This window comes from Equus przewalskii, chromosome X (assembly GCF_037783145.1).
Source record: "Equus przewalskii isolate Varuska chromosome X, EquPr2, whole genome shotgun sequence".
NCBI classification, from domain to species: Eukaryota; Metazoa; Chordata; class Mammalia; order Perissodactyla; family Equidae; genus Equus; species Equus przewalskii.
Genome location: NC_091863.1, coordinates 85,280,088 through 85,292,595, shown reverse-complemented (window position 1 = coordinate 85,292,595; position 12,508 = coordinate 85,280,088). Strand labels below are relative to the sequence as shown.

The following is a 12,508-nucleotide window of genomic DNA, read 5'->3' as shown; positions in this document are numbered from 1 at the left end:
TTTAAAAGTGTCCTACCACTAGTAGAGGAGCAGGATAACTAAGAAAGTCACACCCCCATGACCCAGAGGCACAGGATCTGGCCAAGACTGAGGTTGAATCACAAAACCAGAGAAATCCTCCCTGCCCTACACCACCAGGCTAACAAGTACTTAGTAAGAAGCAATAGCAGTATACCACTAGGCGAGGCACGGAGAATCTCTTTGAGACACAGATGCACAGGGAAGGTCTAACGCTGAGGGTAGAGCAGAAATATTGAGAAAAAAACATTCAGCAAACCAACCCCCACACTAAGCACAAGGTAAGAGAGGAATCTGAAGCTGGTGGTGGTGAACTGAGGGTAACCATAGCAACAGCATAACTCAAACATGGCTCATCCCATTAGATTGACTCAACCTTTGATATTAATAACTTAACAGAAAAGTGTGCCCGTTTCTAAGCATAAATGCTATTTACTTCAATTTCTACTGTTCTATGTACTATGGCCTTCAAACAAAAAATTTGAGAAACCAAAAAGCAAGAAAAAAAACCTCCACTCTCAAGAGACAAAGCAATCAATATAACCAGCTTCAAGGATGATTTAGATATTCAAACTATGAGACAGGAAATTTAACATAACTATGATGAATACGCGAAAGGCTTTAGTGAAACATGAAAAACATGCATGAACAAATGGAGATTTCAACAAAGATGTTAACTATAAAAAAAATCAAGTAGAAATGTTAGAAATGAAAACAGTAAAAGAGGTAAAGACTGCCTTTGGTGGTGTCATCAGTAGACTCAAAATAGCTGGGAAAGGAATAGGTGAAACTAAAAATAGGGAAAAGATCAATCCAAACTGAAATACAAAGAGAAAGAATAGAAACAAATAAACACATACACACACACACACAAACAAAAAACACCCAGAGGATTCAAGAGCTGTGGGTTAACATCAAATAGTCTAATACATATGAAATTAGATTCCCACAAGGAGAAGAATGAGAAGAAGGCAGAAGAAATATTTGCAGAGATAAAGGTCAAGAATTTCCCCCAAATAATAAAATATGTTAAATCACACATCTAAGAAGCTCAGAGAACCCCAAGGATGATAAATACTCCCCAAACACACACGTGCACACACACACACACACACACACAGAACAAAAACAAAAACCAAAAACCCTAGACATTTGACATTTAAAAGGCTGGAAAATAAATATAAAGAGAAAAATCTTAAAGGCAGCCAGAAGAAAAATACAAAAGAGCAAAGATAGGAGAGATAGCAGATTCCAGAAACTATGCAAGCCAGAAGACAGTAGAGTGATATCTTTAAAGTGCTAAAAAAAAAAAAAAAAAGAAAAAAACCCTGTCAAACCTAATTTCTATATCCAGTGTAAATATCTTTCAAAAATGAATAAGAAATAAGGACTTTTCACACAAACAAAGGCAGAGAATTCATTATCAGAAGCCCTACGCTATAAGAAACATTAGAGGAAGTTCTTCAGGCTTAAGGAGTATCATGTTAAATAGAAACGTGGATTTATCCAAAGTAATGAAGATTCCAGAAATGGCTCATGAATATAATGCTTTTCTTCTTTTTAATTGCTTTAAAAGATGATCAACTAAATAAAAAGTAGTAACAGTGAGTATAAGGAACAAAGTAACAATATTGTGGGCTTATGTCATATTTTTTTGTAAAAGCAAAATGTATAACAACCATAACCAAAAAACACAAGCTGGGACACCAGACAGTGAAATAGTAGAGTTTTACTTAAAGGTAGACTGTGTAATTTAAGAGGTACATTGAAAAATCTTGATTCTGTGGTAGTTACATGACTGTGTTTGTCCAAACTCAGAAAATTGTACATTTAAAAGGGCAAATTTTATAGAATATAAACTATCTCAATAAACTCTAGTTTAAAAAAAAGAGAATTATCATGTACAACTCACCTTTTTATTTCTTGACTTTTCTTCTTTTTATGGCATCACAGTTCTGATGACTGATGACTAGAAACCATCTTTTTGTGTTATCTACTCTTACCTTTGCTTTTTACCTTAATTGATTCTGAGGTTTTTATTACTAAGATCTGGTGGTGGAGAGAGCTCTATGCTTTCAAATCAAAACAAGTATACATACACAGACACACACCCCTCACGAGTTAAAATGTGTATAGAGCCATGGAGATTGCAAATGTGCCACAAAGAAAAGGAACTTCTATGTATAAGGTGTGGGTATCTATTCATAAGGTGGCAAAATTCACCTAGATAAAACAAATGTTAACTAATCATTCAGTCTGGGTTGCAATTGAGGTAATATAAACACTACATTTGTGTCTGTATCACATCACTGTCTATAGTATATTGGTTCTGTTAAATGATTTGAAAAAAACTTTTGTCATGAATATTGGCATACTTTCTGTTCCTTATACTCACCAAGGTTCTTTCTGCTTTTAGGATCCTTCCACAATGCTATTTCTAGTATTCAACCTCTATGCTACAGGCACTTTTGTGCAAATTTTAAATCTCTGTCCTATCCCAACCTGGCTAGTGAATTAAAAAAGAAACCCCTTCTGGAGCCAGCCCTGATGGCCTAGTGGTTAAAGGTGGGTGCGCTCATCACTTTGGTGGCCCAGGTTCATTTCCTGGTCATGGAACCACACTACCTGTCTGTCAGTTCCCATGCTGTGGTGGTGGCTCATGTAGAAGAACTAGAAGGACTTATAACTAAGATATACAACCATGCACTGGGGCTTTGGAGAGGGAAAAAAAAAAGAGAAAGGTTGGCAATAGATGTTAGCTTAGGGAAAATCTTTCCCTGCAAAAAAAAAAAAAAAAGAAGAAGAAGAAGCCCCTACTCTGGGCAGATGCAGCCCTAAAGATGCAAGGCTTGACAAGCAGAGGGCACATGTGTCTGAACTTAGAAGCCCCTTCCTCTGGACCTACATCAAGACACCTCTACACAACCCATATGTAGAGGACCTGTGGTCAGTCTACAGTATCGGCTTAGGAACAGTGATCTGGTTTCTGAGGGACAGACCCGAGAAAGAACACTGCATTTGTTCAGAACCTTATAGAAGATTGAGGAAATGTCTATTTCCTATATTAGAGAGTGGGGGTAGGGTGCCTGATCAAGGTGATAGGGCTAGTAAAGCACGCCATCTCCAAGCCAGCCCTTAACACTGCCCCTGCCTCTACCTAGAATGCATCTGCATCACTCTCCACAGCCACACCTTTGCTTGGATACCTCATATTAATCCTCCTAGTATCAGTTTACCAGTCACTTCCCCAGGGAGGCCAATGCTGACCCTTCAGTCTAAATTAAGCCCCCCTGTTCTGTGCTTTTATATCACTAGGAATTTTTGTACAAAGAGTATATTACAATTGCAATTATACACTTATTTGTGTGCTCACTTATACACATGCCTCCCCAACTCTCCCACCCCGCACACATACACACATTTAACCACTTACAAATTTTTAGATCACAAGCCCTGTAAGAGCAGGGACCGTCTGGCTAGTTCATCGCTTTATCCCCAGAGACTATAACAGTGCCTGGCACATATTTTGTGTTTAACAAATAATCATGAAATAAATGCAGAGTTTTTCTTATATATTATTTGGCAAACTCTATCACACACATGTACACACTCATGTGCACAGTTTGATATAGAATGTTATGGAAACTTTCCTTTTTGTAACATTCAGTTTAAAAGTTTAATGTGAGTAACTAGAAAGGTATGGACGTATAATATAAAACAAGTGATATTTTTATTTGGGTACATCTTATTTGAATTAGTTCCCTTTTCCATTGATGATTTTATTAATTTTCTGCTAATAATTTTTAAATGTTATGTTTGTTGGTTAGTTCACTATAGATTTCAAATCCATCCCTTTTATAATAATTCTCACAGATGTCACTAAGTTATCTTAATTTGATTCATCTCTCGAAGTAAAATGTGTTTTCGCATTATTTGATTTGCAGTGTAGGGTTTTGACTTGCAATCATTGCAGTTATTAGAAAATAAGGAATGAATACATAATCTAACTCCACTTACCAGATAGATTCTGCCATAAGTACCAAGGCCGATGGTTTTATCCAGTGAGAATATTCCAGTTGGATCCTGCAAAAATGTAAAACAAAAATTGTCAGTCTTCTTGGGAAAATAGGCAAGCATTCAACTATCCAGAATTGTATTTCCAATCTCTTTTGTTCCCTTAGAATTTCCATGGGAAGAATCTAAGTGTCATTTACCAAAAGAATAGAGATGTCAGAATCTCCCTGGACTGAGTGTAGTCATTTGTAAAAACAAAACAATGATATGAACATTAAGTAGTTGTATAATTAATTATCATAAAACCATAAAATACATAAAATTATGTCTAGTTGAGGCATATTCATAATGTAATTAGAAAGATTATTAAAATAGAAATAAGTTCATTTACTTGCAACTGAAATACTCTTTTACTATCCATCTTTTGAATGTTAACCAGACAAGTAGAAAGTTTAGCATACAGCAATGATGGGTAGGTATTGGATACAAAGTCCAGATAGATTATTTATATAATAGTAATTTTTAAGAAAGAGTATCGCCTCTAAATATGAATAACAGAGTGAGGGGCCGGCCCCGTGGCCAAGTGGTTAAGTTCACACACTCTGCTTTGGCGGCCCTGGGTTTCATTAGTTCTGATCCCAGGTGCCAACATGGTACCGCTCATCAAGCCATGCTGAGGCAGTGTCCCACATAGCACAACCAGACGGACCTATGACTAGAATATACAACTATGTACTGGGGGGCTTTGGGGAGAAGAAAAAAAACAAAAAGAAAAGGCAAGATCATGGCATTAAAAGAGCACTGTTTATAAAAAAAAAAACTAGACAGTTGTTTTTGTTTGTTTTTAAGTTAATCTTTATACTCGCTGAATATCTTTTCATGGTACAAATTCACTGATGGTAGTTTCTGCGTCTTAAGCCTAAATATGGCATCACAGGAGACAAAATATAACGTTTGTGGACAGATTCCTAAGGCTTCCATATTCATTCTTAATCATTGTTTCCTTACCTTAGAATATGAATATTCCTTTCTTGTACACCACAAAAAATTGTTTATTGAGTTTTATCGTTATTTGAACTTTTAGTCTAGCTTCTTATTTGCTCTTTTAGCAAAACTCATATGAGGTATGAGTAGATGTCAGTTTATACACAACGCGGTAGGAACGTTGGCCAATTCTTGGAAATTCATATTCTTTACAGAAAGCATATTTTATTTACACAAACTTTGTTTAACCTTGTTTGAAAACATTTTTATCACTGTAACAAATGTGAGTGAAACAGAAAAAGTTTTGAGCGTATGCAGTGTATATGACTGAAATTATAGACTCATTAAAACTGGCGTGATATTTGTATAATCTAGCAAAACTGTCATAGGAACATGACACAGCTCTAGGATTACTTCAGTCAACAAGTATTCAACTGGACAGAGTCAGGAGAGTGGAGTTAGAGCCCCATCTCTGCCATTAATTAACTATATGACTCTGGGTAAGTTATTTACTCCCTCTGGCACTCAGTTTTCACATATATAAAATGAAGGTACTGTGTTAGGTGATTTCTTAGCTCTAAAATTCTACAGGAAAAAGTCAGAGTCCAATATTCTAAAATCTAGAGGTTTCCACTGAATTGATATGACCATTATTAGAGAAAACAGCAGCCTATTTTCTTAAAATCAGCAAAATCAATGTCACTATATGCACAGTATCATTATAAGAAATAGTTCGAGTAACATTCTCCCAATGAAAATATAAAAGTTATTTAAAATGATAATTTTGAGGATTCAAGAGAAGCAAAAATAGATTGTTATAGCGGCCTTGATATTAAGCATATCATTTTTGTTACAATTCTTTGAAAAATGCATGGGAAAAAATTATCCAACAAAGAAGCCGCTAAGGTTCAGCTTGAAGACTTTATCGTTTTCGTATATTTCTTTGAAGAATATCATTGAGGGATTTATATTAGACATTATTAATTCTGGAGAAACAGGCTCTTGGCCATCAGTCAAAAGAATCAAATATGTTCGCTGATTCCTATTGGTAAACCATTCTTTGTTATAAGGCTACATTTTAACTGAAAAAGATATTCTATATTAGAGAATGACTGTATTATCTGAACAACTTTATTTCTGATTCTTTCAGCAAAGACAGTCTTAAATTTCTTTAATCCTTTTTCTAGCTCTCAGTAACGTAAGTACCTTAATCATATTTGAACTTAGGTATCTAATTACTCAAAAGAGACATCAAGGAAATGGATGGGGACAAAAAAGTGCCTTTGGAATTATTGGAGGCCTTATTTTATTTATATTAATGTTATTTGGAAAATTTTTCCTGCTCACAAATGACCAAAACATCTTAATTCTCCTCATGCTCACATTTAATAAAAGAAAATTTTAGAAATTGTTCTTCCATTTTTAAAGGCAGCTCAACTTAGTACTCATCTATTCTAAGAGTATTTTTTTCATTAGTTTTATGCAACGTTTTTAATTCTGCATCTCCACACTAACATCTTTCAAGGCTAAATGATTGTCAAACTGGGAAAAAGAGAAGAGAAACTATGCTAATTACTAGGGTAATATTACTCAATTTCTTATATAAGATTTTCCACTGAATTATAGTCAGAGAAAGTTTATTCTGGGCTCCCAAGGAAGGAAGAATTGAAAAAGAACCTTTTTTTTGGTCACTGTGAAATTAAAAGGTTCACATTAGAGAGGTCACCATAATTAGTTAGTCTTCTCCTCTGCCCTGCCACTCTGAGATAAGAAAACCAGAGGAGGAAAGGTCTTTATATCTATGACTGCTGTATCAATTTGGAGATTGTTTGGTAGTTTGGTATGCTTAGGTGTTCCATTTGGGTAAAAAACAAATGATCAGTAAACAATAAACCCTAATTTGTAAAAGCTTTTCTAAAAAGAAATTACTAAAATTCTAAGTCTTAAAACATTTATTTTTATCTATTTTTAAGATTGACACCTGAGCTAACATCTGTTGCCAATCTTCTTTTTTTCTTCTTCTTCTCCAGAGACCAAAGCCCCCCAGTACATAGTTGTATAGTCTAGTTGTAGGTCCTTCTGGCTGTGCTATGTGGGACGACACCTCAATGTGGCCTGATGAGCGGTGTCATGTCTGTGCCCAGGATTGGAACCGGCAAAACCCTGGGCTGCCAAAGTGGAGCACGCAAACTTAACCACTTGGCCACAGGGCTGGCCCCTTAAAACATTTTTTGAACCATAAAATGTTGGGCAAATACTTTATACTTCTGTGATATTTTTCTACTATCTAAATTATCTCCTGTAATTTAAAAGTCCCAGCCAGGTTGCTCCTTGAAACCCAGAATTTTGAGGAATTGTTTCTTCTTCCGAAGTCAAAGAGATGGGGAAAGAATGAACACTTGATGGATAATTTTAATAAGGGCAGGGGGTGGGGGGGGCGGGTAACAGGAAGAAAAAGAACCACTAGAATGCAGTATTTACTGGTCGTGGAAGAGACTCAATAGCAGAGGTTGATCAATAGAACCAAATATAGCAGAAATTAAGAACAAAGGGGAACCAATAAATGGGCAATATGAGTAGCAATAAATTTCACATTTAGGGTAGTAAAGAAGGAGAACTAGGGAATACATCCAAGTAGTCAGACAGCCAAAGGAAAGAAAGTGCACGGTACATAGAAAGAATGGCAGAAGCGTTTCTTCCTTTGTTTAAATATTTGAAATAGCAATTTTATGAAAAATGTTTATGGAGAGAGAACCTGAAAATGGTGGATATAACACGATAAATGCCAGAGTGAGTTTCCGAGAGAGTTGGAGGAATGGGTTTCACAATTCAAGTGGAAAATTTAGAAAGGAAAACTTCTTCCTCTGGCCGTGTGTTTCTCAAACTGTGGACTGCATAGACTCTTCCTACCTGAGAATCATCTAGGGAATCTTGTTAGAAATACAGATTCGTTGTCCCTGCCACGGAATTATGAAATCAGAATCTCTGGGGATCGTTCCCGAGATCCCCAGATTATTCTTGTGCACTAACATAAAACCTGCTGCTCTAGAAACTGGGCAGGAAAGACTGACAAAATAGGTTGAAGTACAATGTTATGCGGAGGTGATGCTCTAGAATACACAATGGAGGATATGTTGGATGTTTCGACCCTGTGGACTAGAAGATAAAACTGCTTTAAGACAGGGAGCTAAGGGACTTGGCAAAGTGGGGAGGTCCTCATGAGTGAGTGTGGAAAGCACGCTTGGTCTGGGTGGTAGAAGACTAGGAGAGCTGGAAGTTATATTTAAATATAAGCCTAATGTAATTCAAATATAGTTTTTGGATCATGTGCTATTTCAGATCACCTCTGCTACTACTGTCCTCCAGGCTTGTCTAATCCTGACCCCAATATAGATTAGGACTACACATGGCAGTGTCAAATACCAAGGCCACAGCCGTGAGGAATGTCATTACCATACTGGGCACAGAATGCAAAGGGGACTATCATAGTGAAAGACATGCCAGATTTGGAGATGAAGAAATAGTTTCCAGTCCCAAGGATTGGGTGACATAGGCATACTAGGTAAAAAGAAAAAAAAAGAAAAAAAAATATACATATATAGAGAGAGAGACAGAGACAGAGAGAGATTGAGAGCACAGTGAGCCCAGGTATTGCTGGCAGGCGAGGTGAAAACAGACACACACACATACACAGATACGTATAAAGCTTTGCAATTCTCTTTTAAAAAGGAAGCACAAACCACAAATTTCTGTACTTTCTTTCTTGTTTTGCCACCTACAGGAAATATTTATTCAATAGTAAATCAGGAAGAATAACAGCCACCCATTAATTAACAAACAAAATGTAGTTGACCTATCATTCTCTGGTTATTATACTGGCTCTCTTATTACATGCCTTTAACTTTAGGGCATTATGCAAAAAAATGTTATATAATTCCCTCTCACCTCCTGCTTCCCCAGCTTTCACTTGCTTGCTTTTAGGTTTAAAAAATAATACCTATCTAATAAAAAAAAACGCTAAATAATCTTCTGCCACTTTCTTTAAATCCCAATTTGCACAGCAAGCCTAACCTCTCTCAAGGGTCCTTGGCTGGTGTCATTCAGCTGGCCAGTCCTACAAAGGACATAACGTATCAATCTTAAATTAGTCCCATATTTATAATCTGCAAGATTCTTTTTTGCTCAATGTGAAACTCTGGGGTTTGAATCTCCCCTTGTTATCTGGCTGTTGCCAAATTGGCATACTTGGTATTGACAGGTGCCAACTCTCTGACCTTCATATATATCCTATTGAGGACAATTATCTCAAGGGATCCCATGATATGTAGGTTTCTTTGCTTGCTTTATCATCTCTACTTTGGGTCAAAATGCAAACTTCCAAACAGCTAACTTAGATGTCTCTTGACCTCTTAATTTACTTTTACTTTTTCAGAGACTCAGGAAATAAGTCAAGTGCAAAGAAATCCCAAATCACTAAAATACACCTCAGTGACCAGAGAAACAGTGACTTTTTTATATCTCTAAAAATTTGACATTAAGGAAATTCCAAAAGGGGTGCTACTCTTCTGCCAGATTTCTTAGGATTTAGACCTGGATGTTTGGGAAGAGGGGAGAATTATGCATAATTTGCTCAGACGGAGAAGACTTCTACAATGAGATAAAATGGCTCCTGTATAATAGAAATTTAGAAATTATTAAAAGCTGAGGACTTTGTGAGACTTTCAGGAAGTCTGTACAATGAGGCCAAGAATCAATGTCCTGAGGTTTTTTGTCTTCTCCCTACTCCTACATTAAAAACCAATCTCATCTTTCTCCCCTCCACACCCCCATCAACCCCCAGAAAACTAATATTCCACTGAACTGCAATGTAAAGATTGCAGCCTTTCCCCTTATCTCCTCTGCTCTCATCAAGTTCTTATGTCCCAGGGCCATGACCGGGTCACTTAGTCTGGGCCATTTCCCCCCATTTTTTGTGGCAATAAAACCTTTCCTTCTTTTTCTCCTTGGTTTTGGAATTCCCTGCCCTATCATTTCTATGAGGTCTTTCCCATTCCTCTCTTTAGTCAATTTTAGAAAAGAGTTTATTTCAGTTAGCCCATGTGTGGTTTCACATATTTGCCCGAGTTTGCTTTTTCTCTCTTTTCCCACTACAGACAGAGAATGCTGGAGGAGGGTAACATTTCATTCACTGGTTTTACACTTTTACTTGGGAGCAAATCTACTTGGAATATGAAAGCTCTGTTCAGAAAGGAAACCACCAATTGAAGCCTCCATATTCCAGAAATCTCATGTGTGTGCCGGGTGCACGCAGGGTGGAAAAAGATTTAACTTTTAAAAATTCTATGAGTTTATTTCAAGAAGCTGCATCAATAACCACAATGCTAATATTTGTTACTCAACACGTTTATATTGAGGTTCCTTTTTTAAAGATTGAGAACAGTTTGTTAAAATGTTACCTACTTGCATCACCTTCTTCACGCCATTCTAGTGTAAAATTATGTGGGTGATGCTTGGGGAATGCTCCATTTTGAGAGGGACAGGTGTCTGCCATTATCAAGAAGACAACCTTTAAATGCTCAATATGTATAAAATTAAGGCATGAGACTTTGAATGGTTCTATAACCTCAAGGTAAATATTTAGCTTTTCCCAAAGCAAGCAGGCCACTGCCCTGAACTACAGTTGCCTGGCGATCATTCCAGCGTGGTGCATGCTTATTCCCCTTCAGAGAGTCCAGGGGCCCTTTGCATTCAAGAGAGGGTGCGAGTGAAATGCCAATCTAAAAAGGGAACTCGAAAAACGGATTTGGGTGGGATCCAATATCTGTCAGAAACCAGATGCCAATGAAATAAACGGCACTACTAAAATAATAAGTCTACTAATAACGATGGCGATAATAGCTCACCAATCAATTACAACTCTGGAGGAAAGATGGGCATTCGGAAAAAAAGGAGAATCCACAAACGAAAACCACGAGGAAAAGCTAAATCTGGTTAGGTAGTGAACGCAATATTTTTTTCTTTTAATTGGGGGGTGCAGAATTTACTTCTTCCCCAACTGGCGTCGAGTTCTTTTACTCCCGCATTACTAAATCGGGAACAGTGCGCTGGCAGAATAAGGTTTTACAAAGTGCTGTTAGAAAGTGAGAAAAGTGAGACTCCAACGCTTTAATTTTCTAGCCCGTTGTCACCTAGAAGTAAAGGTCACTCCGCAAGTGGGCATCTCCGCTGGCAAAAGAAACAAACGACGACGGGGCGGCAGGGAGACCGGGAGGAGTGCTCTCAGGAAGCCACGCGTCGTGGCGCTCTTTGGCCTCTCCTGGAGCCCCGCTAGGACAGGTAGCAGAGCGCAGCTAAAGGAAACGGGCCACATTTAGAAAAGGTCCCGCTGTTTAGGGCCCGTTCCATCCCAATGCTACCCAATTCTCCCCCCTCTCCACCCTCCCCCATCCTTGGCCCTTTGCCTTTCCGTGCGTTTGGCATGTCCCGGTGCCCAGGGGTGCCTTTTCTGAAAGCCCGTTCCTGGGGTCCCCTCCTGCACCCGCAATCCCGTCGAAGTCCTGGCCTAGCCAGCTTGCGGAGGTTCCTCCCCTCCCTCGGTACTCAGAACCTGCAGAAGAGAGCACTTCAGGGGCAACGGGGGTCCTCTACTCACCGGCAAGTGGCCCAGATCCGTGACCTCCTTGTCCCTCCAACCCCCAGGTCCTGCCATGGCTTCGAGCCGAATAGGAGCTGGCGACTGAGGCACGCTCAGGGAGTCTGAGGTGGAAGTGGGCAAGAAGTTGAAGAGGGGAGAGGAGAAGGGAGAAAGCCAGGGAAAGAAATGGGGGACGGGGTTTGTGGCGTGGAAGATAGAGGAGGGGAAGTGGAGGGAAAGAGCTAGGAGTGGAGGGAAGCCAGTTTCAGAGGCGGGAAAGCAAGTTTGGCTAAAGCAAGAGAAGAGCCTGAGCGTCCGTCCCAGAGACCAAGAAGCTAGAGGGGTGCTCCGCGGGCGAGAGCGCAGCGTCTGCCCCGGCAGGGTGCGCCTCTTTCAGGGTGGGGAGGGGGGCGGTCCAAGGAGGGGGGGGGGTGCCCCCGGGAGCAGCTCGAAGGGGATTGGTGCGGCGTCACGTCGCCAGGTGGGCAGCGGCGCCGCGGGGAGGCGGGCTAGGGGGGCCACTGGCCAAGGGAGGTGCTGAAGGACTATAACGGTTTGCAAGCCGGCCCCTCAAGGCCTCCCCCCGCGCTCCCGCCCCCTCCCACGTTCACCGCCGCGCCCGCCGCCCCCGCCCCCGCTGGCGAGTGTTCCACAGGAAACTTTTTCGAGGCAGCTGCCAGCCCCGGAAAACCGGTCCCGCTCCGCGCCGCTCCCAGTCTGGGCCCCACAGCTCTGCCACAGTCCAAACAACCCGCACCCTAATCTCCCCACGAAACACTTGTGACTTTTCTAGTTGTCTATTTTCTCTTTCTGCTCCTCTGACTTTATTGCTCCATTTATTGCAAACACCCATCAAGT

General features: G+C 39.6%; 1 protein-coding gene across 6 annotated transcripts in view; it reads right to left on the bottom strand.

Annotated features, from left to right (window-relative positions):
* NRK (Nik related kinase) overlaps positions 1-12,197 on the bottom strand; it is a 123,714-nt gene extending 111,517 nt beyond the window's left edge. For all 6 annotated transcript variants that reach the window (XM_070605111.1, XM_070605112.1, XM_070605108.1 and 3 more), the window contains exons 1-2: positions 11,669-12,197; positions 4,036-4,101 (exon numbers count right to left, since the gene is read on the bottom strand). In XM_070605111.1, the coding sequence (XP_070461212.1) occupies positions 4,036-4,101; positions 11,669-11,725 (123 nt within the window). In that variant the 5' untranslated portion in view covers positions 11,726-12,197. The remainder of the gene's footprint in view (positions 1-4,035; positions 4,102-11,668) is intronic.
* Between the last annotated feature and the right edge of the window lie 311 nt (positions 12,198-12,508).